Source organism: Numenius arquata, chromosome 1, assembly GCF_964106895.1.
Source record: "Numenius arquata chromosome 1, bNumArq3.hap1.1, whole genome shotgun sequence".
Taxonomy (NCBI): domain Eukaryota; kingdom Metazoa; phylum Chordata; class Aves; order Charadriiformes; family Scolopacidae; genus Numenius; species Numenius arquata.
This window is the reverse complement of record NC_133576.1, coordinates 96,164,893-96,191,366: the sequence shown is the minus strand read 5'-3', so window position 1 is coordinate 96,191,366 and position 26,474 is coordinate 96,164,893. Positions and strand designations below refer to the sequence as shown.

The 26,474-nt window shown below is 41.3% G+C and overlaps 1 protein-coding gene across 2 annotated transcripts in view; it reads right to left on the bottom strand.

The window, feature by feature from the left end:
* Positions 1-26,474, bottom strand: part of KLF12 (KLF transcription factor 12) — a 256,454-nt gene that overhangs the window by 178,974 nt on the left and 51,006 nt on the right. For both annotated transcript variants that reach the window (XM_074146471.1, XM_074146638.1), the window contains exon 3: positions 4,487-4,550. In XM_074146471.1, coding sequence (XP_074002572.1) covers positions 4,487-4,507 — 21 coding nt within the window. In that variant the 5' untranslated portion in view covers positions 4,508-4,550. The remainder of the gene's footprint in view (positions 1-4,486; positions 4,551-26,474) is intronic.

Sequence of the window (26,474 nt, the reverse complement as noted above, 5' to 3'; positions counted from 1 at the left end):
GCAGGGACACCTCTCACTAGAGCAGGTTGCTCAAAGCCCCATCCAGCCTGGCCTTGAACACTTCCAGGGATGGGGCATCCACAACTTCCCTGGGCAACCTGTTCCAGTGCCTCACCACCCTCACTGTAAAGAATTTCTTCCTAATATCTAATCTAAATCTCTTCTCTTCCAATTTAAAACCATTGCCCCTTGTCCTGTCACCACTCTTCCTGACAAAGAGTCCCTCTTCAGCTCTTCTGTAGGCTCCCTTCAGGTATTGGAAGGCTGTTATAAGGTCTCCCCGGAGCCTTCTCTTCTCCAGGCTGAACAACCCCAGCTCTCTCAGTCTGTCTTCATAGGAGAGGTGCTCCATCCCTCTGATCATCCTCGTGGCCCTCCGCTGGACCCGTTCCAACAGGTCCATGTCCTTTCTGTGTTGAGGACTCCAAAGCTGGACACAGTACTCCAGGAGGGGTCTCACGAGAGCAGAGTAGAGGGGCAGAATCACCTCGCGAGACCTGCTGGCCACACTTCTCCTGATGCAGCCCAGGACACGGTTGGCTCTCTGGGCTGCCAGTGCACACTGCCTGCTCATGTTGAGCTTCTCATCCATAAGCACTCCCAAGTCCTTCTCCTCGGGGCTGCTCTCCAGCCATTCTCCACCCAACTTGTATTTGTGCCTGGGGTTGCCACGTCCCAGGTGCAGGACCCTGCACTTGGCTTGGTTGAACTTCATGCAATTTCCACAAGCCCACCTCTCCAGCCTGTCTAGGTCCCTCTGGATGGCATCCCTTCCCTCCAGCATGTCAACTGCGCCACCGAGCTTGGTGTCATCAGCAAACTTGCTGAGGGTGCACTCTATCCCACTGTCCATGTCACCGACAAAGATGTTAAATAGTACTGGTCCCAGTACCGACCCCTGCGGAACACCACTCGTTACTGGCCGCCACCTGGACATTGAGCCATTGATTGTAACCCTTTGGATGCGGCCATCCAGCCAGTTCCTTATCCACCGAGTGGTCCATCCATCGAATCCATGAGTTTCCAATTTTGAGACCAGGATGTCATGCGGGACAGTGTCAAATGCTTTGCATAAGTCCAGGTAAATGACGTCAGTCGCTCTGCCCTTGTCTACCAAGTCTGTGGCAGTATTGTAAAAGGCCACCAAATTTGTCAGGCACGATTTGCCCTTGGTGAAGCCATGTTGGCTGTTTCCAATCACTTCTTTATTCTCCATGTGCCTTAGCAAGGATTTCAGGAGGATCTGCTCCATGATCTTGCCAGGCACAGAGGTGAGACTGACCGGCCTGTAGTTTCCCGGGTCTTCTTTGTTTCCTTACCCGCTCCTATACTGGTCTCTCATGTCCATACATTCACATCCGATCAGTGCAGACTGAAAAATGTAAACTTTAAATGTCAGATTCAACAGAGAACTGCACCTCTGGATTTAGTTGCTATTACTATGGAAACTGTAGGAGCACCATAAGTTGCACGCATTCAATATACATGTACACCAACAGGTTTATTTTGCTTATTTCTCATTTTTCTGGGAAAGATTCATCTGGCCTCATTTTATGAGACAGAAAATTTTATGTTCATATTTCCTCCATTAGTTGCATTAGATGTCATTTATTTATATAAAACTAGATTTACATACATTATGATACGGCCCGAGGCAGACCAACAAAGACCTAAAATATACCAATATAACATACAGATGATGCAACTCAAATTACTTACACCCCAACATACTCATGTTAGCAATGGAAGCCTTTCAGAACTTGGTTAGCAAAGCAGCAATACAGCAAAAGGCTGAGGCAGGGTGCTGGGTGAAATCCAATCTCTTTCCTCTTGGAGCCAGGACTTTATCAACTGATCTTAACAGCGACCACAGAGGAGCCCTCTCCACCTCTATTGCTTAAGTTTTCTGGAATCAGTCTTCCCAGAAAAGGAATTTTTACCCTCGGACTTTGAATTCCTCCACATAACATTTTTTTTTTCCTCACTCAGCGATATGATTTAATCATGGTACTTTCCTAATATAAAAGATTAACAGCTGGATTCAGAGCCCTACGCTTGCAAAGGCTGCCAAACAGAAAACGTGTAATGAAATAACTCAGTATCCCCTTCCTTATCTGCACATATTTTGCACAGCTTCCTTATGATTACTGCGGGATGTCATCAGAAGGGCATGAGAGAATGGAACTATGGCTTGACAAGAAAGAGGTCACCCTGTTCTCCTGTGCTTCCTTCCTTCTGCCATCACTCTGTGTTGGAACAGGAAGGGAAAAGCAGAGGAACAGAGATACAGAGCTAGCAGTGCTACATATCACACAACCACAGTCTTTCCCAAGAAACTTGGGAAGAGGCCACATGAGTCTAAGAGTCTTCTGCATTTGCCTGATCTGGAAGCCTTCCCTCCTCTGCACAGACTCCGGTTACGACAGCTCCTCTCAAGGATCTAAGAAATCCTTAACATTTTCTGCCCTGGTGTCACGTCCCAGGCCAAATGCCTAAGATGGTCCTCTAGTCTGGCCCAGTTTCTTCTCAATTTGGTGCAAAACATGACCACACTACAGTAGAACTACTCTGTGTGGTTTTCTGGATAGTATGAGGAGCCCACTGTAACATAATGACATCCAGAGATAGCTTGCAGATAATTAGGTTGCTCTTTGCACCCTCTCGCACTTTCTACCAGTAAAGAGCCTCCCTGAGTTTGTACGTATGGGATTTTATCACTGCAATTCTGGAAGATGCAACCAAGGTTTGGATGGTATCGGGTTTTCACTCTGCTGTTCATGGTCAGGAGGTCCAAGCAGGGAAGTGTTTGCTCCCCCATGACATGAGCCCATCTGGAGCTATCAGACATGCGTACAGACAACCACCACCAACACATCAGCAATCAAACCAGAGAGAAATTCCTTAAGACTTTGTGCGCTAGTTTTAGCAGGCAGCAACTTACATGCTCTAGGCAATCCTGCTTCAGCAGGGGAGTTGGACTAGATGATCTCTATGGTCCCTTCCAACTCTAAAAATTCAGTGAAATTCAGTGAACTGTTGGTTCATATCTGGAAGTACGGGGTCCCTGATCCCAAAGAGCAATTGTGTATATTCCTTCAGAGCTACTAATACCACTTGCTGTCTCTATTAGGGCTTAAATTTGGCTCCTGGATGCTGGAGGTGTTTTCTGGAACCTGCTGCACATAAAGCTGATAGTCTATGGATCCTTCTGAACTAAATACCTTTTCTCTGCCTGATTTAAGGAGACTGGATTCAAGGATACAGATGCTTCCCTAAGTCTTACGCTGCTTGTGAATCCAGAGAATCAGTGTGTCCACTATCTGTTGTAAACACTAAACAAGGCTAATCCAAGAAGGAATTAAAAGTAAACTCGCCTGTATCTAAATCAGCTGCTGATAAACTGTAAAGCTTCTGAACCATTAAGATATTGACATAACCAAATTGTCACTGAGATAAATAAGAATCTTCACCCTAGTAAACTACTTTGCTCACATGACCAGAACTATAGAGTTAAGTTTCTGGTATTCAACTGACACTGTGCTTTTGGGAAACCCGGGAGGGGGTGCTGTTTTTTTGATTGTTCCTACCTCTGAATGGAATTCAGGGACTGAAGAAAGCTCTCTAGGTAAGAGATTTTCCACCATAACATACCCCTCCTTGACCAGTAGAGTTTGCAGAATGCCTTGTTTTAAGCTGTTGCATGGCATCCTGCTGGATCGCACACTGCATCCCACTGGACTGTGCACTGTATCTATCATGAGTACTGATTTGCTCCAGTGCAAACCCACAGGTACAGTCAACTCTGTTTAAACATCCTTGGCAGGAAACTGGTTAATGTAGCATCCCAGCCAAAGCCTATAGTTCACAGTTACCAACAGGTCAGATTAACAGATGTCAAGGCCTTCTGAATTTTATCATCCTATAAAACATAACAATAAAGTCAGTAAAGCACAGAGGTCCACTACCAGCTTCTTCCTTTTTAACTAGTGTAGAAAATGCATGCTCTAAGAGCCACCTCTCTACGATAAGAAAACAAAGCAACGTGATACTTTTGAAGATATCGTATCCTGTTTGACTTCTTAAACAGCATTTGTCGATGAGGAGCCTGAGTGCCACTCACCAATGTGTTAAGCTTCACAGCCAGTAGCTGCAATGGAAGACAACGCCTCTCTCATTCTCCTTTCATCCTTGCCCAAAAGAATAATGAACACCACTACGCATCAGCCCATTCAAACACCTGGCTTCAAAGGAATTACCTGTTTCCTTAACATACTACTAGGTTTTCCTTTGAACACACAGGTTTGGTCAGAAACCGTCGCATTAAGCTACAGCTGTGTTAAACTATAGTATTCCCCTGCCTAAAAGACAATACGGCATATGAAGCTCAGACCAGTTATTTCACCTATTATGTTTTGTAACACAATATAAATTTTTGATAATAGCAGTAATATGTATAATACATATGGCTGTAAAAACGTCAACCAACTTTTATGGCTTTCCTCTTCATATGAATATTCAGTCATCCATCCGTCCCTAGATCCACTTCAATCCTGAAAAAGAAAAGATAAAACAATTTAATTGATGTATTTTCTTAGAGATGATTAATTTCTCAATTATTATTGTATAGGTAAATAAAAAAACTAACCACAGACATCTGTTCCACAGTAAAAGAGAGGTCAGAAGAATAGTAAGTTTATAAACATTTTAAACAAAACTGGATGAATACGACAAAAAGTATATTGGAGAAAGCCTTATGGTTCCTTTTAACTAATGATTTTTGTCAGCGCTCTAGGTGTCTTTAATTCCTGAGCTGCTACTTGAGCATACTAAATCCCAGCTGCTTTAATTACTCTTCGGGGTCCACTATATATCAGTACCCTGCGTCTGTACCGGTAAACTTTCCAGCAGTTTCGAGTGCGAATATTCTTTACGGATATTTCAAAATGTGTTTTACAGAAATACTATATGAGATCTGGACAATAACGCAGTGAAAGCCAAAATACATTTATTAGTGAACTCAGTCAATACTCCAGCCACGGGAAATAACTGTGCAAGACTGTTACAAAATTTGCATACGTATTTCTTGAAAGTTTTCCTATGGATACATGATTATTTTAGTTATGTTTCCATGTGAATCTATAAAAGAAAAATGTATATAGAGATTTAAACGCTATATTATACTTTTGGGAGGCTCCTTCAGTTTTAAGAAAATATACAAATCCAGTAATCTAACTTTTTTAAAGCCTTGGAGGGAAAAAAGCTTCAGATGTCCAAAATTTAAACAGTACACAGTATGTCTTAAACCTCTTGCCAGAATACATGCATATATCTGGGAGCAAATGCTACTTACATATGTCTCTTTTAATAATGGAAATGGTGTGAAGTCAAGAATCTAAACCTGCTGTCAGAGTTACTATAAACAATCTGCTGTTATTTTTGTATCATTCAAAATAAGGTCATCCTTCAAATAGCAGTGGAGCATCACCTTCAAACCACAACCCAGGATTTCTTTACTGCTGCATATACAACAACATGGCTAATGGGTATCCAAACACTACACAACTTCTACACTGAAAACAAGACAAAATTAGTAAATATTCATACGCCGTGATACTATTATACTGGCTAAACACCATGAACTTTTTTTTTTATTAATCTTCATTTTATTTCTAAGAAAATATTAAAGTCCAAATATTCATATGAATCACAAAAGTCTGCAAAATCATCACAAACACTGACCTAACTAAATGTAATGGAATACTGTAGGCATAAAACATGCTAACTATTGTAGACCATTAGACCACTTGCCCCATCTCGCATGTGTCCTGTAGACTCTTTCCTTTTCATTATTTAATCTTGCTGTTATTTGGATTGCTTCAAAATTTCCATTGCATGAAGCAGATTTTGTTGTGGGTTTGTTGTTTGTTCTTTTTTTTTTTTTCTTATTTGAACACTTGAAGAACCACTTTTGAATTTCTAGCAGCTCTGTGCTAATGTCCAAAAAAATGGGACAAGTTAACCAGGTTTTCCGTATCCTGGACTTACATGATGTGGTTACCCAACCTGAGCAGGAAATTATTTAGACATCAAGTTCAATAAAATTAAATGTAATATATTCAAGAGCTTCATGGGGTCTCTGTTAGAGGAAGACAAGAGTTTGACCCGTAATTTTTTCCAGTTCTCCAGGTTTTCTCATCATCACTCCTCCCCACACACAGACACAAACACACTCCTACAACCAACTTAGCTTCACATTACACACGAACACTGAGGTCCTATTAGGTTACAGTGGCTATGGTGATAGAGCAAACACGGGTATGTGTTTCAAAACTGCGAAGGCGCCGCTACCTAACTGGCCATAGCCCCAGCTGGTTTGGCATTATTAAGTCACATACAGCAGCCCTCCTCATGAAAAAACTACTTCGTTAGCAACGATAAATAATTGGTCTCATTAATTCCCGTTCCGGTCTGCACAATTTACCAAGCACTGAATCGCCCATGTCTTTGCATCACTGGGGTGCTCTCCTCCATGGAAGCGTTTCTGCCTGTCCTCCTCTTCACCAAGCACAAGCGGGCACACCACAAGCTCCAGCAGGACTGCTGTCCCATAAGGCTGCTCCACCACAATACATGGGGTTTAGGAGTACTGACTGCCAGCAAGGGTGATCAAGAGCATCCATTTTGATGGCCAACACACACTTGCCACAAATGCCACCCATACAGGCCACGCACCTCTTCATCATGACTATTTTAGGCTGCTTTTGGGGAGAAGAAGAGCAAACTGTTCATCTGAAAATGGCATTTAATTAGTAACTCCATAAATCTGTTGCCTGATTTTCAGAAAAGCTGAAGAGCTACAGCTTCAGATTAAATGACTTTGAAATGCATATGGAAAATAGGACCAACCATCCATCCTTACTGATCTAGTGCACCCATTCTGTCACATGTGTCACTGCTGTGAAACCTGCTCTGGACTTTGGTTTCCAGCAGCTTATTGTGAAATCTCAGTTCCTACTATCAGAAGTATGAAAACAGACATGAGAGTCTAAATAGAAGCATCTTCCACTTTTATCAAGTGGGTTTTACACCAGAAGAAAATCTACCCAACGAGACAACTGCACAATATTCTTGATTCGAAACCTTTATGTCAAAAGGGCTCTTTAAGTAATGATAGAGCAAAGCACCTAACAAACAACCAGTTTCAATCAAAAGAAAGAAACTAGCAAACACAGAATTATGTCCACTTCCAGGCGAAAGCTAACCACCATCTTAAAATTGTATTTTCAGACTCTAGGAGTTGATAAATCTTAGGAATGCCGCCAAATGTTAAGACTCTTTCTTCTATGGCAAGAGAAAATCCAACAGAATTTACAACACCTAGTCCATTTTAGAAACACCTTTACATCAGAGTAAATGCCCATGTCAGCATCCCCACCCACCGGCAGAGGGAAGAAGGAATCATGGACCGGAGTAAGGAACGTGGAAAGGTTTCAGGACAATCATGCTGAGTGTATTTCTAACAGAAGCCACGACGTGTGCAGAGGTGCCCTTGTCTCTACAAATAGAACATGTTTTGAACATATAAACCCACATTAATTCATTACAAACCAAGTTCATGCTGGTATCACTTATGCATCTCTTTTACGTACTGCTAACTTTTAAGTAAATACCCATTAATACAGTTAGGAATTATGCCCCATGCTATTTTCCCTCTTTTCTAATTTGGATAGATATGGGAACACACATTTGGGAAAGACCAACTCATTCACAAAATTAAGTCATTTGCTGAATCAGGATTTATTAACTTTTTCCTCTATGAAGCAAACTCCATATTTGGGCATAACTGCATTTCTGAATCACCTTCTTCCATCATTTATTTTATTTTAAAAGTATGCGCTTTTCTTCTTTGAAAGCCCTTCAATCTGCACTTACACTTCTACGATCCCTTTTAAAGGCCCCGAGTCACACTAAACTTCCCTGAAGGAGGAGTGAGACTTCAAGTAAGGCAGGATCACTGAAAGCACGGTTTCAGCAGCGTTCAGAGATGATGGAACACAGTTTATCCTCAATGCAGTGTTGAGGATGGCTACTTTTATATTAACAGTGGCCACATACTTGACCTTTTTTCCTGCGCTTCTGATTCTTGCAGGGAAATTCGTAAACTCCGTAAAGCAGACATTCCACAGAAGCAACAGATAAAATATACATTAACCACAAGCTGCAGGCTTGCAACAGTCCTCAATATTTAGAATTGATAAGGGACAGGAGAGGCTGAAATTCAGTGCAGCTTTGCACTGATCAGCATAGCCAAAAACCTACCTAAATTGCTCTTTGTGTGCCTATGTTTCTTGCCTTGAGTCTAGCCCCAAGGATCTTTGTAAATCCAGTTCTGTACCACTATAATTTAAACGGGCCAAAACACTTTGCCACAAAGTTGTCTGTAAACATGTTAAAAAACTTTAAATTCCAGTGTCCCACCAGCAGCCATCACAAGCTGCAAGATGAACCAGGTAATACAGCTTAAAAAGCATTCAGTTTGGGCTAAGTCTAACTGCTATATATTTTATAGATCTCACACCAAAGGAGCGCTTGCTACACATTCTGTTACTCACTAAACTGCAATCATGGATTTATTCTGTCCTCAACTAAAATTTTTGCTAGTCTTTGATTGCAATTTCTGTTCAAACACAGCAAACTGAGTTACTTGCTTTAAGATGCCAGCCCCCCACCAACATCTTTGTTGCTCTGACGTAGCATCATAACGAAAATATCTTAAGTTGCTCAAAATATTTCTGAAAATTAACTTAATGCTTCAACTTCTGGTCTTCACTGGTGTTTTAATAACAGCAAAGAGAAGCAGGAGGCAGAGAGTGGGATGCTTGTTGCTAGGCGATACCTAGCTCTCCTGAACTCCTACAGACTGAAATATTTATCCAGACTCCCACGAAGAATGACATCTAGCACAGAGAAAGAAGAGACGCACGCACTTATTGAAGTACATCATGATTCAAGGTAAGAAGCAGCAGCAGCTCTGCCACCAGCTCGGTCCCTGGGGTACCTAAGCCGAGGAGGCTGCAGGCTGGGATGGGGGGGAGGGGGGGTGATGCAGCTTCTCCTGAATGTCTACCCTGATTTCAGCTGAGCCTCATGGGGAGATGCCTCCAACACTTTTATGCCAAACCAGAATGATCATGTTACTGGGCTCTTGGCAGTGCAAGAAAATGCATCCTTCCTTCACCTGACTGTAGAGCTGTGTTGTTTTTCTGTTGTTTGGGCTTTTTTTCCCCCCAAATCATTATACTCTGATAACAGATTTCCATAGAAAGAAGCATGCAACTGGCCAGATGTTCATTAACTGAACACACAACCTTTGTGCCATGCTCCTCCCCCCCTCCTCCCTTTAGAAGGTTTATTCAATGATTAAACTTTCAAGGAGTGCTTACACAGTCTTTCCGTAGAGACTTAAAGGAATAAACATTACTCTTTACACGGTCTTTTATTTGACATTAATGAATTATTTTGAATTGAACAGCTTCAAGGATAAATCCCAGACCTTCTGGGACTTAAAGATTAATTTCAAGAACTCTATGTTCTCCCTAGAACTTAAGGGTCTGGTTTGATAAAAATAATTGTATATAAATATGGTACATTTCATAATTTCAGAGAATTATTGCTCTGGGAAAGATGATGTCTTTCAGCAATATTTAAAAAACCCTGCAATCGCACCAATGTATACAAATGAAATTAGAAATTGCATGTACATGCTGTTATATTGTAAGTGTAGAAAAAAAAAAAACTTAGTTAAAATCTGGAGAAGTAATGGAGTCCTCAAATGCCTGGATTTAGGTAATAATCCAGTGGTCAATCTAGAAGGGTGCAATAAATTGCAAGGCGCTGATGAAAATGCAGCAAAATACTACATCCCCATTGCATTTTTATTCTAAAAGTAATTGTTATCTTTGACACTCAGTTGTTTGAATGGATAGCTCTGAAACCTTGACACTCCCTTCACAACTCTAGTTCAAATAGAATGACATTGGTTTTCGTTAGATCTAAATAAAATAAAATTTTGATAAACACAGTCACACATCACTTTGGACAGCTTCTCTGATGTAAGGAAATGTTCATGTTAGAGTGCACACACTCAGCGCAATGTCTCTTAGTTCACCACCTTATCCTTGCATGCAGTTCAAACTCCAGAGTTAAAATGTTATTTACCAGCCTGTGCACAAAGTCAAAGGACTTAGCGGGCCTTTTCCTGTTACAAGAATTACTGCTTTTTATATATACATATATATATGTATTTATACACACACATATATACACGTCTGTATATGAACATAAAAACATGCTCACATACAGCCACAAACTTTTAGTGCGTTGATTAAATATTTTTTGTTAATAATTGTCTTTAGGAATCTGCCGAAAGCATACTTTCTAAAATATCATTAAAACAGCACAGGATTTTCAGCCGAGCTGCAAAATGTAACTATGTTTCTGAACTCAAAGAACTGGAATTTTAAAAAAGTAATCTTTTCCTCTATCTTCAGACTTTCTACTTCCCCTTATTTTCAGACTTCCTTCAGCAAAATACTAAATATTACTCTCCAGATAATGGCTATCCAAAACTTCTACTCATTTGGGCTTATGAGCATCTGAAAGAAGTTATAAAACAGTATTATTTAAAAACTGGTTATTCCTAATTTCAGGTTGGAATTGTGTATGTTATGTTTCTACATTTTGTTTGCACTTCAGATAAAACAAACATGATTAAGCATACTAAAAATGAAGTCCAAGCATTAAATCCAAAAGGAAGGTATCCCACAGGAAAACTGCCTGTACTTCAAGTAGGCTGAGAGGGAAGAGACCTGCCAGTGATTTTTCTGTATCATCACGGTGGGGAAAGCTATAAACACCAATATCTCCAGCAAATCTTTCATCAAGAAACTAGATTGACTATAGAGGTTGCAAAGAAAAAGACTTAACCATACAGGTTTCACATTCTTAGTTTGCCCTGCTAATAAGGATTATTACTAAAAGCTATCACCAACTCCTTCTGGTTTAATATCTGTACTCAAACTAGGTTTACACTTGGTCCAGAACGGAGCCAGCTCTACTTGCGGTACAGGCAGCAGTACTTAAAACTCTCTCTTCTCAAAGTTGCAAGATAATCTTCATTTATATTCTAACCTATTCAAAAATAAAACGAGGATTTTCTTTATGTCCTGTTAAGAGGTTGCTGAATCCCAGAGACCAACAGAAGAACAAACAGTCCGTGCGCTTGTATGCGGTTATAAATGAAATAGCCGGAGCTTAAGGACAAGGTCACCAGTTTCCTTAGGACACGTGGTAAAGCATCAGTTTCTGCGTGGACCATGCGTCTGATGTTTCTTGTGGTGATGGCAACTCCCCAAATACCTAATCTAAGTGAGGGTGGCTGAACACCTAAGGCCCCTTGCTACATGTCCAAATGAACAAGCCCAAATTACCTGCAGATTTGTGCCAAAACCTGCTCTCCATAACCCAGCCGTAGTGAGCATCCCGTGATTTGGTAATAGAGCACAGTTATGAGAGATTTAACCTGCAAGAAAGTCTGAAACATGAGTGTCTGAAACAGACAAATCCTGCCTCGGATGGCAAATACTACCCCTTACGTGTTTCAAAATTTGATAGTCTCCTCATAGTTGCCTTCAGAGGGAACACCAGGACAACAGAAAAATCAGAGCAGAAAGAAAACAGGTTAACACTGTTTATACGTAGTAGCTTATATAAACCCTGGAATGTCTTTTACGCTGTGTGAGATGTTGTGAAGAAGTCAGAGAACAGCACTAACCATCGTCCCACTGCAGACAAAATACTGTGCAGCTTTCCCCTTACCGCAGCGCCAAGCACTCTGGGCCAACTTTCACAGCAAAACTGCTTAAAGAATAAGCAAATCCAGAATAAGGTGTACCCATTAAGCTTGTCTTAAAGAGGGAACAAAACCAATCCCACAAGCAGCAGAGAAAGCTACACGAGCTGTAAATTTATACATCACCAGGAGGTGGTTGGAAAATTGGTGTTGATGCCCCTGTGGCTGGCACAGGCAGCAAGAGTCAACACCCTGTTTCACCAAGTCCCAGCCTGGAGATGGTCATCTCCTCAGAAGTGAGGAGCTACTTGTGCAAGTCCCACCTCACCGCATTAATCAGCAGAAAGTAAGTTAGCAAAAAACCCATCAAACTGCTCAAAGAAACCTATTTAACTCCTTCAAAACAGAGGTGGCAATAAGCATGAGGCAGCATTGACCTGTCTAGCTAGCACAGCCACAGCAGCCAAGAGAGGACAGGCTCCCACAATTTACCCCAAAACTGGGAGAAACAATCAAAGAAAACCAAGCAAACACTGTTCCAAGTTGTGATAAACACCGAAGAAACCCAACCATCCTCATTTCCAGGCTCAAAGTTATCCTTCCAAGAAAAAAAGAAAGTTAAGAGCTGAATGCATCCTGCTCTACATAACAGGGTAGTTAGGTTCAGCTTAGCCTTTGCTTAACCCACAATAAATTTCATCATTGCATTTGTTAAAATTTGGGCCCCTTCTTTTGCTTTCCATTAGAAATATACCAGTAAAATGCCGTTTCAAGAAACCAGCATGGTATCTATGTACGTGAAGGTGTGGGTACATATTCAGGCTCTAAACCGGGGGCACTATGCAACAGCAGTGATGCCATTAATCAGTTTAAGGAGTCTATTTGGCTGGCATCCTACAAAAGTGGCTGATGAGTGTCAGATTTAATAGGAAGGTACACTCTCTAAAATTGATCAATTGACCACGAGTGTTTCCATTAATCATTTTTAATGTCTTTTCTCCTAGCCTGCCCTTTCTTGAAAGTGCAGACTAGCATTATTACTAATAATTATCCCTCAGCACATTGCAGGTAGAAAGCTCAGAGAAGGGAGAAATCCCAGATCTAAGTATACAATGTTCCCATTGAGCATTGACCAGCTCAAAACAGCTCCACTACCAGATGCAGTAGCTACAAATCTTGTAATAATAATTTGAAATCCAGAGAAAGTCACTGAAGCCAGACTCATGTTCTTGACGTCTTTCTAATGAGAAGGTAAAACTCACCCCAGTACTGTTCCTAGAGAATATCCACTGGAAACTCTCCATCACAGCAATTCAAACTTCCCAGCACACTGTAAAGCTCAGCTTAAGCTATGATTAACCTTAAGAAAAGGTGCATTTGTTCAGAGATCTACCCGATATATACTTGGTCATATTCCACCGGCCTCTCTTGCCCTCATTGTTTCTCTCCTTGTTCTAATAGCCCTTCTATTTTTGACAGGAGACATGGCTGATTTGGTTATTTTCCCTTCCTCATTTAAATAGAAATATACTTGCTTCTCATGTATCTTGATAGTTCCCCCATCACTTAGACGTTTTGCAGGGCAGGGGAGCACTGGGGAGTAATTCAATGTGCTATTTCATTCAGTATTCCAGGGGGGCATTCATCTGCAAATCTGACTACATACTTAAGTGCAAAAACCAGAAGTAGCTCGATTTCCAAAGGTAATTTGTACTTTCCAGTCTCCTACTGAGATGACCGCAGCAGCCTGCGGGACTCACCATCTGCATGCAGTAAACCAGTGCCATTTCATTCTGCAGACCAAGATGGGCAAACAACCCCCTTAAACCTGCTTCAGCAACTCCTCGCATTCACAGTCCAGAAACTATAACCTGAAGAATAACTTTAGCGGATAAAGTTCTTGCCAGTTGGCGAGTTCCTCTCACCTACCTACGGACACCTACACCTGCGCCAGCTGCCCTTCATGGCTCTGTAGTTAAAGGAGAGAAGGAGGCAGAGCAAGGACCTGAGTCACCATCACTGCAGTCAGTCCAGCCACAGCTCCTGACCAGAAAGTATTTTAAATAAAATGGTACTTAGTTGTCTGCACTGTTTTAAGACCTTTAGTTTTTTAAGCAATTCTTGGGTTCCTTTGTACTCCCGACCAAAATCTCCGATTTTTAAGACTTTAAAGGTTATCATCTTCAATGGAGCCAGGCAGACTTTGAAAGGCATCCCCTTTTTAAAAGAGCTTGGAGAAAAAAAAAGTATAAGAAAAAAAAAAGTCACTTGAGATAGTTAAATACTACTGTCAGGCAGGAATTGGCAACACCGCCCACACTAAGCTTCATGCATACCAAGGTGATACACAGAAGTTAATACAAGTACACTGCTCATCCGTTACATGGACCACAAAAAAATTATTATAAAAATCAGAAACTAAGGATAGTAAGGAAGTCACACTGCTTGGTTTATTAAACTAGAGAGGAAAGCACTCCAAAGAAACAATCCTGTATTGCACGGAGGAAAACACAATTTTAAAACCTAAGGATTTTCACTCTGGAGCCCTGGAGCTTGACCAGGCTGATTAGTCCCATATTCTGTGTCACCCCACTGAAAGCAATCAATCCCAAATTTTCACTCCCGCCATTCCCATTACAAGCCAGCAAGTGGACTCATGATATTTCATTATCTTTCAGGGAAAAGGGTACAACAAGTAAGTTAATAAACAGCATTAATAAATAATTCAATAACAACAGAATACACGAATACCAGAGGATATTACCACTGAGGAGAAACTTTTTTTTTTTTTTGCAATTTTCTAGGTGTAACAGAAAAACAACATAGAGGTGACAGTATGGACACCGTTTTGAACGAAGCATGCCTCTGGCAAGGCTCAAAGACTTCTACCCAAGACACCCAAAACGGTTGCTGGCTAACCACCACCATCGGTAACCCCTACAAACCATCCTGCCTCAGAAGAAAATGAATGACATGAACAACTACACTCACCACTTCCCTGAGGAACAAGTTCAGCAAACCCTCAACAATCCAAGCTTTTGTTTCTCTGTCAATTCCCTTTGATTACTTTTTTGATTTACGGGCAACACTTGACGTGGTACGTGACTTAAAGTGCTTCACAAAGCCGTTTAACTGGCAGTAGCAGAAATGCGTTAGCTGAAGATGCACCGGTGGCTACACCCATCCTGGGTTTCATGCCAGGAATACACCTACCTGGTATTTTGAAATTATGACGAAGCTCCTAAAACACATTAACTGTTGAAAAATATTCCTGTAATTTGATTAAGTAAGAGAGAGCAAACACAGCTTTTGCTGTTACAATACTGATTTCAAGTGGTTGCCCCTCATCTACCATCGATGTGAGAAGGAGCTGAGGGAACTCTGTGACTACTCCTCCCTTTGGTTACACCCATTCTTCTTTCCACTTCACACAACACAGAAACATCGCAGTTGTCCAGCTCTCAAGCCTCAAGCGTCCTCCCATCTCTCCCAGGTTCACAATCCCTCCAGCCACCCCTGAGACACCACCACCACCAGACCCTGCTCCCACTGACACTTGACTCAGGCAGAGATGTCCTCCTGTGTTGACCACTGGATGTCCCTTTCCATCTCCTCTGCTGCCAGGGTTCAGTACTGCAAGACGGTAGCCTGTCTCAAGCACGGCTGTCCCATGTGGACACCTGGGCATCAGTGTCACAACTGGCACCTCCAGCCACAAACTTCAGGGGTGTGGGGCTGTTAACCTGACCACCCTGTTCTCACCCCAGGGAATGAGCAGTCTCATGCCCCACTGCCTTACATTCAGTGGCTTCAAAATAGTTTAAAATTATGATCTGAAACAAGGCAATGAAGAGTTTGTGAACCCAATACTCCTCCGTGACTTGTCCCACCTACCCTCATCACTCCTCTTACCACAGCTCTCACTTCATCCTCTCCCTGAGCTTCCCTCTTTTGCAGGCCACTCATCCACTGGGCACTATTCCAACAACAACCCTCTCACAGTTTCACTGGCTTTATTCCCATTAAAAAGAAATTCTGACTCCATCCTGCTGTTTAATCCACCACTAACGATGAAAGATTCCAAGACTGCTTCTCTTATACAAAGGATAATTATTTCTCCTATATCCTAAGTTGTGCTCCTGATTATCCACTAGATACAAATATTCTCATGATTCTATGATTCTCTGTTCTCCGTATTTCAAGCTTTCGATATTCTGCATTCACTGGTTAGCAGCACACGGGACTGGTGCTACCTACTCCAAGATGCCACCAAAACAGAACCTGTCTCACATGATGCTCTCGTCCTATGGAAAAAGTTTTGTCAGCGAAGACAAAGCAATTACGAAAGCATCACTACAGGAGCAAGCTTCAGTTAATAGCACCACCACACACAATCAAAGTACTGACAGCGGTCCAGAGGCGAACAACAAATATCGCTGTATGTTGCAATATTAAGACGTTCTGAGAATGCTTTTATTAAAAGCAGACGTAGAGGCAATAGTCTTTGTAACAAACACGAGGAAAACTGCGAACAACCAACACTCCCGCAAGTTGCAAATGTCATCATCTTAATGATAACCCCTACAGAGTTGCATCCTGTTGAGTTATCACAATTAAGATTCTGTTAAAATGCCCATTACAAATATCTATTTTTAATTAACTGTAATTGAGTCTTATAATGTGAAGCAGGTTACAACTTGCTGATTTCTATAACACAATGAATTAAGGATTAGAAAACAAAACAAATGTTAGTCTCTTGGTGGGAGGAGAAGGAAATCAAACCGATTTTAATAAAAATGGGAAAAAGTAATGTATATCGATAAAAATCATAAAGTTTGGTTACACACACCAAGCTTTACAGATAATAAGTAGTAAACCACTGAAAATAAAACTCCCAGAAGTGTACATTAACAGTTAAAAAACAAAAACAAAAAAAAAAAAGGCAAAAAAAAAAAACCCAAAACCCCCCCAACCCCCCCCAAAAAGTCAGTATTACAGCCCTGAAATTAATACCACAGAAAATGTGGAAGTGAAAACAATGTCTACATACTGGATCAGGTTCTTCTAGATCCTTCAAGGGTTAGTTTCCTAAATAAATAAATACTGCATGTGGACATATGCACAAACCCACACAGGGAATGTGTATCAAAGGGTTAAAATCCAACCTGTTCCCATCAGGGGCTATATTCAGCACAGGTCAATTATCACCCTCCCTGGGCCAGCAGTTCTTGGTACCCAACTGAAGGCTTACAGCTGGGGAGAGCAAACTGGGGAAAGCTTCTTGCATTTAAGGGCCATTTCCACCAGCTGCACCACTTCTATTCTTAGTCCCCCTGACGCATTACGGTCAAATTATTTTGCTTTTCCAGCCACATTTTCCAATCTAATGTACGGAGGAAGCCCACATTTCTCATCTCTCCTTCCCTTATCAACTGACCGAGTGACAATAACGCGAGATCGCTCCGGTGATTCATCTGCCCGTCCGCTTTCACGTCCCGCTGCTCACAGCAGGCTCACTAGAATACAAGTGTCAAGCAGTCAGGAAATCTCGACAGGCCCCTAATCTTTAGGGTATCAAATATGGTAAGTCATCCCCTTGTATGGAAAAAATCTCATGGATGGGGGCCAGCGGTTTAAAGGGCTTTGACAGGCGGAGAAGGATTAGAACAAGCCAGCACCATTTCAAAATGAAAAAGCAGAGAGGTCTGGCTTCCTAACAAGCAAGTCCACTGAAAAGCCAGAAGCTTAACTGGAAACATCTTAACCTGCAGTATGTCAGCAAATACAAAATACGCTCTTTTAAACACATACTGAAAGAAATAATGTCTGTCTTTTTTTTTTTTTTAGCTGTGTTGTTTTTCTTAGAAGGGTTTGAAAAGAGCCCACAAGGAAACATTACACTGAATGAGTTCGGAAGGAGCGTGTTATGTAAATACAGAAGCACATTTGTACTAATATCCAGGGATGACATTCACAAACATCTTGTTACTAACCTGTAAATGCCTCCAAGATACACAAACATCTCTAGGCTGTACCAAACATGCAAAAGTTTCACAGAAGCTGCTCTTGAGAAGTTTCCTGAAGACCAGCACACCAGCAATGGCAACAGCAGTACGCAGAATCACAGAATGATATGGGGTTGGAAGGGACCTCTGGAGATCATCTAGTCCAACCCCACTGCCAAAGCAGGTCCACCTAGAGCAGGTTGCACAGGAACGTGTCCAGGTGGGTTTTTAGTGTCTCCAGAGACAGAGACTCCCACCACCTCTCTGGGCAGCCTGTTTCAGTGCTCTGCCACCCTCAAAGTAAAGAAGTTTCTCCTTATGTTTAGGTGGAACTTCTTATGTTCAAGTTTGTGCCCATTACCTCTTGTCCTGTCACTGGCCACCACTGAAAAACAGACTGGCCCCCGCCCTCTTGACACCCACCCTTCAAGTATTTATAGGCATAGTACCAGCTTTGTCTTCAGCTTTTTCATGTTTGCACGCACAGCTCTCTGATGAGTGCTGTTTCTGGGTTCAGAAATGGGTTCAGAAGAGGAAAAAAGAGAATAAATTTCCAAGATAAAAGACTGAACACAGTCATAACATGCCCTCCCTTCCTCTTGAGATGGGCAATGAAGAAGTAGCTGTATTGAATTCTGTTACAGGGTTGGAGCAGTAGGTGGTAAGAAAGATGGAGCAACACACACCTTTACACAGGTGATCACAGAAGTCTTATTTCAGAAATTAACCCTTGAATGTAGGCACTGGAAAGCAAGACAGGGACCTGAGGCTAGAGGAGGCTTCCTGTGGACCTCAACAGCCGACCACCGCCGTTCTGCCTCTCTGGGTCTCAGCTTCGTGCCCACGTCATCCTCTTCCCTCCTGTTCTCCAAGCTAGACCAAGACAGAAGGCTTCCTCCACAGGAGGAGGAGGCATTAACACAAATTAAACTAATATTAAGTTAAGCTTCAAGCATCTGATCAACGTTAGCTTGAGATTAAGCTATGACTACCCTGGAGGCAAGGTCCAGCAGGCCAAAGCGTCTTCTGAGTGGTTCCCAAACTGAAAGAAACCAGCACAAGTGGGACAGCATAGCTAGGAAAGCATCCGTCCTCCTCCTCCACTGTGCCAGGCCAGGTTCCTTGTCACCTGGCTCTCCCCCGCTTTCACAGCTTCATTTTCTCTGTTGCCACCTGAAGAGCCATCAATGGAGAATTCACACAACTCAAAAACTAGGATGGAGGAAACCTCAAGAGATCATCTAGTCTCTCCTTAGCAATTCACACCACTGCGATTACCTCAAAAATCATTACATCTTCATTATATCTATTATAGACAAGCTTCAAGAATGGAATCACTGGACCTGCGAAGCAAAACTGCCTGGAGCGTTAAGATTCATCCTGATTCACTCTGTAGACAAAACATCTGCTTTAACTTACCAACAGGACCACAAATAGAACAAAAATAATCAGTGTATGTGGTCTGGGAGTATGCCAAGAGCTCTGAGATTTACTTCAATTGTTCCTATAGACATCTATAAAGTAAACATTTTTCAATGGAAAATTAGGATTAAACTCCCCACAAAATATGACTAATTCCAGTAAGTTCTATGCCTTTTAAGGATGTTTTGCAGATCAACTATCACAGATGATGTCTGCAAAATGTTTTAAAGATGAAAAGCAGTATGAATTATTATCACAAAGTTTTAGCTGTCAAGAACAAAAGAGAGTGTAAGAAAAATACATATTCATTCCTCAGTATGATATGAAATAATACAGTAGTCTTTTAAATGGAAAAAGAACAACTCGTGCACAATAGCAGTCAGTCCTCCAATTTCTTAAAAACTGATCTGGTACACAAGCTTTATGATCTGTGGCCCCCAAAAACAACAATGAGAGTGGCCAAAGTCAGTTCCTTCATGCAGAAGTCCATGTTCCCCTGGCTAGATCTATTTTCTGAAAGAGGCAAGGCTGTTGCTAACCCTAGTCAGATGAAGTTTCCGGATACTGTTGAACTCTGTAATACGGGCACATCTAGGCCATTACAAAGGTCCCCGGAGCTGATGATCTAATTGGCTGTGATCCCTACCGAACTACAAAAGTCAGTATTTCGTCCATGTATTTTACTTTTTTTATTTCAATACATCTCAACTCAAGGTATGAAAAGTGTAAATTTGTACCACCAAATGGGCTAATATGTTAACAAAGAACAGTAGCAAATGCATTTAAAATAACGATATTCTCACCACTAAAATCAAAATCTTTTTAGTACACATGGAAATGTAGACACCCTCAAGGTAACCACACACAGAAAGTGTTATTACTTTGTACAGACGCTTCTAAATACCTCTGATCTCTTGGGATTTGGTTGCATCCGATTAGTCACACCCAGAGAATCACAATAAATAATACCAGGATCTTTTTCTATTGCTTACACAAAACCTTGCAAACTACTATGTTTTTTTTTAATATTATAATTTGATCACACAATGTTAATATTATTTTAGCTAAAAGGATCCTCATCATTATATATATGCTCTAATTGGTAACGGTCAGACAGAATGCTTCACTCCTGTACTGCACCATGGAGATGTACTGTCTGAGAAAGATATTAATAAATCCATTATCGTAAGTATTCATCTATATGGAGCAATTAGGTAACTTATAATTATCTTCCCTTACAAGCTACAGTCACGTAAGAAAACAATGCTGTTAAAAGCAGTAACAAACATCAACACTCACTTGTGAAAGACAAGGGCAGACTAACAGGAATGGAAAGGAAATAGCAGGAAGGGAACCAGAAGAAAAAGACTCAAATGACATTGAAAAGTTGTGAAGGGAAATAAATACATGTTTATTGCAACTCACCCTACTGCATTTGCATTTTCTCTGCTTCTCAGAAATGGAAACGGAGGAGTATTAATGATAGCAAAGACCATCTAGCTTACTGCCACCACAGAAGAAATCATGAAGCCCTGGAGTGTAAAACCAGGGTTATACACAGTATGTCTTTAAAAAGACTAAATGACTCTTGTAAAATACAGCAAATGGAAAACTATCCTTTACATTTATTTTGCTCTGTTCGTTTCTCTATGTAAGTCTAATATTTTTAAGGAGACTCTCTTCAGGGAAGTAGCAAATGAGTCCAGCAACTGACTGCGATTTTGTGATTCTGCTCTCCTATTGACTTTCGAACAGGTGCATTTGTGAATTTTTGCTTGCTTGCTCACACTCCAGTGCCCCAGCTTTGCCATTTTTAGCGATTCCTTCCTCTGTGGACGACCTCAAGTGTTGGGTTTTCTCTCACACACCAACAGGAAGCCCTGCCACCAAATTTGCAAACAGTGCACAGGGAGAGGTGCAAGGTAGCAGCATGAAAAGGACATAATTTTTTCATATTAATTTATATTTAAGAGAAAAACAGGAAAATAGGATAACAGGTACAAGGTCTAGAAGACAAAGACTTAAACCTCTAGAGTAAAGCAAAGAGGAGATAATGGCAAAGAAGGAGAGGTCTCAGCATACGGTGGAGCAAGAAGAGAGGACAAAACATCAGTAAAAGGAAGCAAAATACCACAACCTTCAAAAGCCATGACTGCCTCCCTAAATATCACATGTGCAAGTTTTCTGCATGTGAAATACAGGGGAGGAAGGTCTGTGGGGAGTTATGAAAATACGAGCTGAACGAGCATCTTGCAGATGGTTGACAGAAGCAGTGACTGAAACAAACCCCTTAAGACAGAGGGGACCAGAGGGTGCCAGAATGAAATCATTCCTCATACCTAAAAAAAAATCTCAGAGATTTACAAGAGAGAAATATTACTACTATGAAAGCCCTATGATTTATTGTGTACAGCAGATAAATTGTCCTTCACCTCCAATTACTAGACTATAAAGTGGGTGGAAAACCAGCTGGACCACTGGCCCCAAAATATATTCACCAGCTACTCAAAGTCCTACTAGTAGCCAATTTCTACATGACAATACCGTAAATCAGCTTCATTAAAACCAGTATGATGGGACAGAGCACATCTTCAGCATGTCTGCAGGTAACAAAATCTGGGGTAGCAGTGAGCACACTCAAGGCCGGCGCTGCATTTCAGAGGCATCTCAGCAAGTTGGCGAAAAGGTCTGGCAAGAACATCATGAAATTCAGCAAAAGCAAACAGCTGGTCCTGCACTTGGGGAGGAGTAACTCCATGCACCAGTACATGCTGGGAGGCGACAGGCTGGAAAGCAACTTGGCAGAGAAGGAGCTGGGGTCCTAGTGAACAAAAAGTTGACCAGGAGCCAGAACAGGCCCTCATGGCAAAGAAAGCCAACAACATTAGGAAGAGCATTAGGAAAAGCATCACCAGCAAGCTGAGGAAGATGATCCTTCCTCTCTCAATGGTGAGACACCTGGAGTGCTAGGCTTCCAAGTACAAGACAGACATGAATACACCAGAGGCAGTCCAGGACAGGCCACCAAGCCAGTCAAGGGCTGGAGCACATGGTGTTGGCAGACAGGCTGTGAGACCTGGAGAGAAGGCTTGGAGGAGAACTTACTGCTGTCTTCAACTACCTAATACGGTGCAAAGACAACAGAGCCCAACCCCTCTCAGAGGTGAGCAGAAACAGGACAGGAGACAAAGGACACAACTGCAGCAAGTGAAATTCCGATTAAGGAAATGAGAAAAGGAAAAGGTTTTTTGGATGAAGGTCATCAAACACTGCAACAGAGTGCCTTGAACAGCCACAGATTCTCCATCCTTGGGTATGTTCAACACTGGATTACACAAAGCTTGGAGCAACCTCACCAAACTTTGAAGTTGAAATCAACTTTGAATTTGGCCCTGCTTTGAGCAGGGACTGGACCAAATGAATGACCTCCAGAGGTCCCCTCCAACCTACGTTAGTCTACTATTCCGAGTCTTCTCCTACGTGTATTAGGTTTCTCCAACCATTAAGACTTCAGTAATACAGATTATTTGAGAATATAGGAAGATCTCATTCCAGCAACACAAGTTTTTAAAACTCAGAATCCAGGGAAAAAATCTGAACTAGGGAGTTTCACACAAGTTTTAGCATTCTTACAACTGGAAAGAAAATAAAACAACCCCAAACCCTATTTTCCTTCTACTTTATTCAAAAATAAATGCAGTTTTTCTTCAGAAATCCTAATCATGAATATGCATATGTATGTAAAACATGTATTTTTTATTTATATGTACTTGCTAACACATCTTGAAACCTCCTATTTGTTCATGGCATTCTGAAGAGGTAAAGAACCCAGCAGCTTCCTATACCACAGAAATACGGTTCACATGGTTAATTCTCACAGTTTAGGGATATTCCAGCTTTCCCATAATACAAACTATATTTTAAGACACAGTTCCTGTGTTGTGGGTTTCCAATTCTTCTTATATGATACCCACTAGCGTAACAACAGCTATAGCCACGGCTTACACTGACATCAGAAAAGTGGCAATATGTTTTCACCTGAAAAGAAAAAGACCTGGCTTTACTCAAGTGCCAAATCATGTGCCATCACTAGCACATACTATTAGGACTTCAGTAGCTTGGATCAATTGCTCTGAGAAAGACTTTGTAAACTTTCAAGACATGAAAAGCAAACTAGTAATAATTCCACCAGTTGGGTTTTTTGGTGGTGTTTTTTTTTTTTCCTTCTACGCACACATGGTATGTTTATGTAAGCATGTTATAATCCATCTGAGATATTTTATATCTTCCAAAAGGAAATTTCAAGTTTCAGATTTTTATGTACAAACTAAGAATACGAATCACATGATGAAACAGAAGGAGGAACAGATTTCTGTAGTTTCCTATCGTCTGTGAACGAAGCATCAGGACGCATACATGATATTAATCACCCAGGACTCCACAGATTGCATCAGCAGAATTACATATGGAATCCACAATTATTATTATACTTTGATGCTAAAGTTAGACTGCGCTGAGTACCAAGGGCTCAAAGGACACATTCAGTTCCCTTTTCCCTTCAAAACTGGTGTGACCTCAGACGATATTGTTTCTGCCTTCTAGAAAAATAACGTGGCATCCAGGTTGCATCTCAGTTCCAAAACACTTAACATCACACTAAAACAGTGGTTTTCAGCAATGTCTGTAATAATTTTTTTCGCAATGGTGTAACTGATTTCATATAAAAGCAGAGAGAAGGAACACAAAGCAGCAGACTGTGGAAAATTCTGCTCACATTTCAACCGTAAATCATGAAGGTCATGCTTGGTTTCGGGTTGTGGGATGTATCTATCCTTGGGAAATATCTGGAAGAGAGCGAGGGAGCTATGTCTTGGTCCGGCTCACTATGAGCATGCCGCCTCCGGGCATCTCTCCAGAGTCCCCACCGCCTTCAGCAACGGATGCTCACCAGCACGGCTCTCCACAAACTACACCATCAGGTGCCCAAAGCAAAAGCCCAAGGGCAAGCGCCAAACCTTCCTCCCTGTGTTGCATCACACCAGGGATACTCGGCATTCAACATTTTTGTGAAAGCAAGCAGCAGTCGAGCAACAAGCAGTGGTACTCAATGAACAGTAAGAAAGAAAAACCCACAACAGTTCGCACCAAATATCTAGCTCTCTGTCCCATAACCATCCTTGTACTTTAACTGTAATTCCAAAGAGAAGAACTATATTATTTTTTAAATTATAAAGTCACATGCTAAAGAGAATACACAGCTCCGGGTGGAGGGACAACACAAAAAAAAACCAAAACACACCACCAAGAAAAAAAAACACAAGAAAAACCCAACCACGAAAGCAAAGCATCCTCTTTCTTAAAATATAGTCACAAAACTTGGATGTTTTAACTTTTAAGCCACATTCTCCAGGGGAAAGGTGGAAGGAGGAAGGATAAATACATGTTTGCCTAAGAAGGCTTGACTATCCAGATTCACTGTTATAACATTGTTTGTAAAATACAAAGCCAGTTTCATCCTCATGGATTTTGAAGTGGGAAACACAGGGAATTTAAGTTAATTATTATACTGGCAAGTCATAAAAGTATTAAGAGAAGTATGGCAAGAACAGTTTTACATATTAGCTTTCACTGAAAATAAGAGGAAAAAACCCACAGATTTGTGACACTTTGGATTACAACTACACTCTATAAATATAGCCTGAGGCAGGGAAAAAACCCCACATCGGTCTAGCTCAAATTTTTAATATCATAAATTTGTAGCTAATCCTTCAAGATAATGTATTAGTAATGCAGCAGTCCTAGAGTTTCCTTTTCCTCCACACAAATACGCGACCCGACTGTGTGAGGTGCCTGGGACACCCACTTAAGTCAGGAGCATGGGTTGTTTCAGAGCCCAGTAAAGGTTTACTCGCTGTCTCTGAGCATCAGGTCCCTTATTAGAAATCACTGCTATCATGCAATTTACCCAAAAATAGGTTTTAAGTGTGGCAGTAACAGTTTCTAGATCTTAACATAGCCTGAGATGTATCTAGCAGGTAAAAGCTGTACTTCAAAAAAGGAACTGTGGTTTAATTATTTATTTTACTTCTTGCATTCCTTAATTCATACTTAATTTAATACCCCCCTTTTTTTTTTTATCAAGTTAAAAATCAAAGCACATCAAGGAGTGCAACGTCCTTCTAAGGAACAATCCAGACCCAGAGTAAATAATCCCCAACTTTAGTCTGCTTTCCACCTAGGAAACCTTTTGTGCACCCCAGCCACAGCCTCCTCAGCCTTAAAGCAGAACAGCAACTCTACCAGGGGAAGACAGACACGTTTCTTGGTGGAGGGCACAGTTCATCAAAACAGACGTACCCAACTGAAAGTGTGGTGCCACCAGCCCTTTCCTCCCCTCTCCCCACTCTGGATTCACCTCATTGACTCTTGGTTCATGAGAGGTTCACCACCTCTGATGTTCATCTGAATGCTTCGGAGAACTAAGGTCACTAAACGGGCAAAACTACGATTGACTTTTAAAAATAATTAATTTTCAGCCAGATTAGTGAACTGAATCTGCTTGCCCAGAGGCCAAATCAGTACTGGAGCCAGCACACAGAAGGGAGTATAAATGGGGACATGGAGACCACTGCTTCTGGCATAGTGAGGTGCAGGGCTTGCTAAGTCTGTCTTGTCAAAAACACACCTGGTGGACACATGGGACAACATGCCAACTGCTGACTGTTACTGCAGAACTGAAACCCTTTATAGAATTTTTACATTCTTCAGTAAGGGCATGAATTTTGCACAGAATTTTGAAATAATCTAAGACGATACTTAGACTTTTGATTGGTGTATCAAGATAGAGAGATGTCCAGAATTTATCAGCAAGAGCTGGTAGGATCATGTTCTGTGGCCCCATAATCATTTCATTTGTCCTGTAATTCTGGAAGTGTCTCAGGACTTGTCTACTGTTGACAGAGCTATATATTTTCTCATTAAACTTCAGTGGTATCAATCCTTACCGTAATTGCACTCCCAAAATAGAGAGCAAAACATAAAGAAAACTCCCCATAAAAAGGTGATGAAGAGTCCACATGAGTATTTTTATTTCTCAACACTCTTTCGCTTTACATTACAAACATGCTTCAAAAGAAAATTAAATTAACCCATGAGTGCTATTTAACTGTTAGATATGATGCCAATGGGCACCTTAA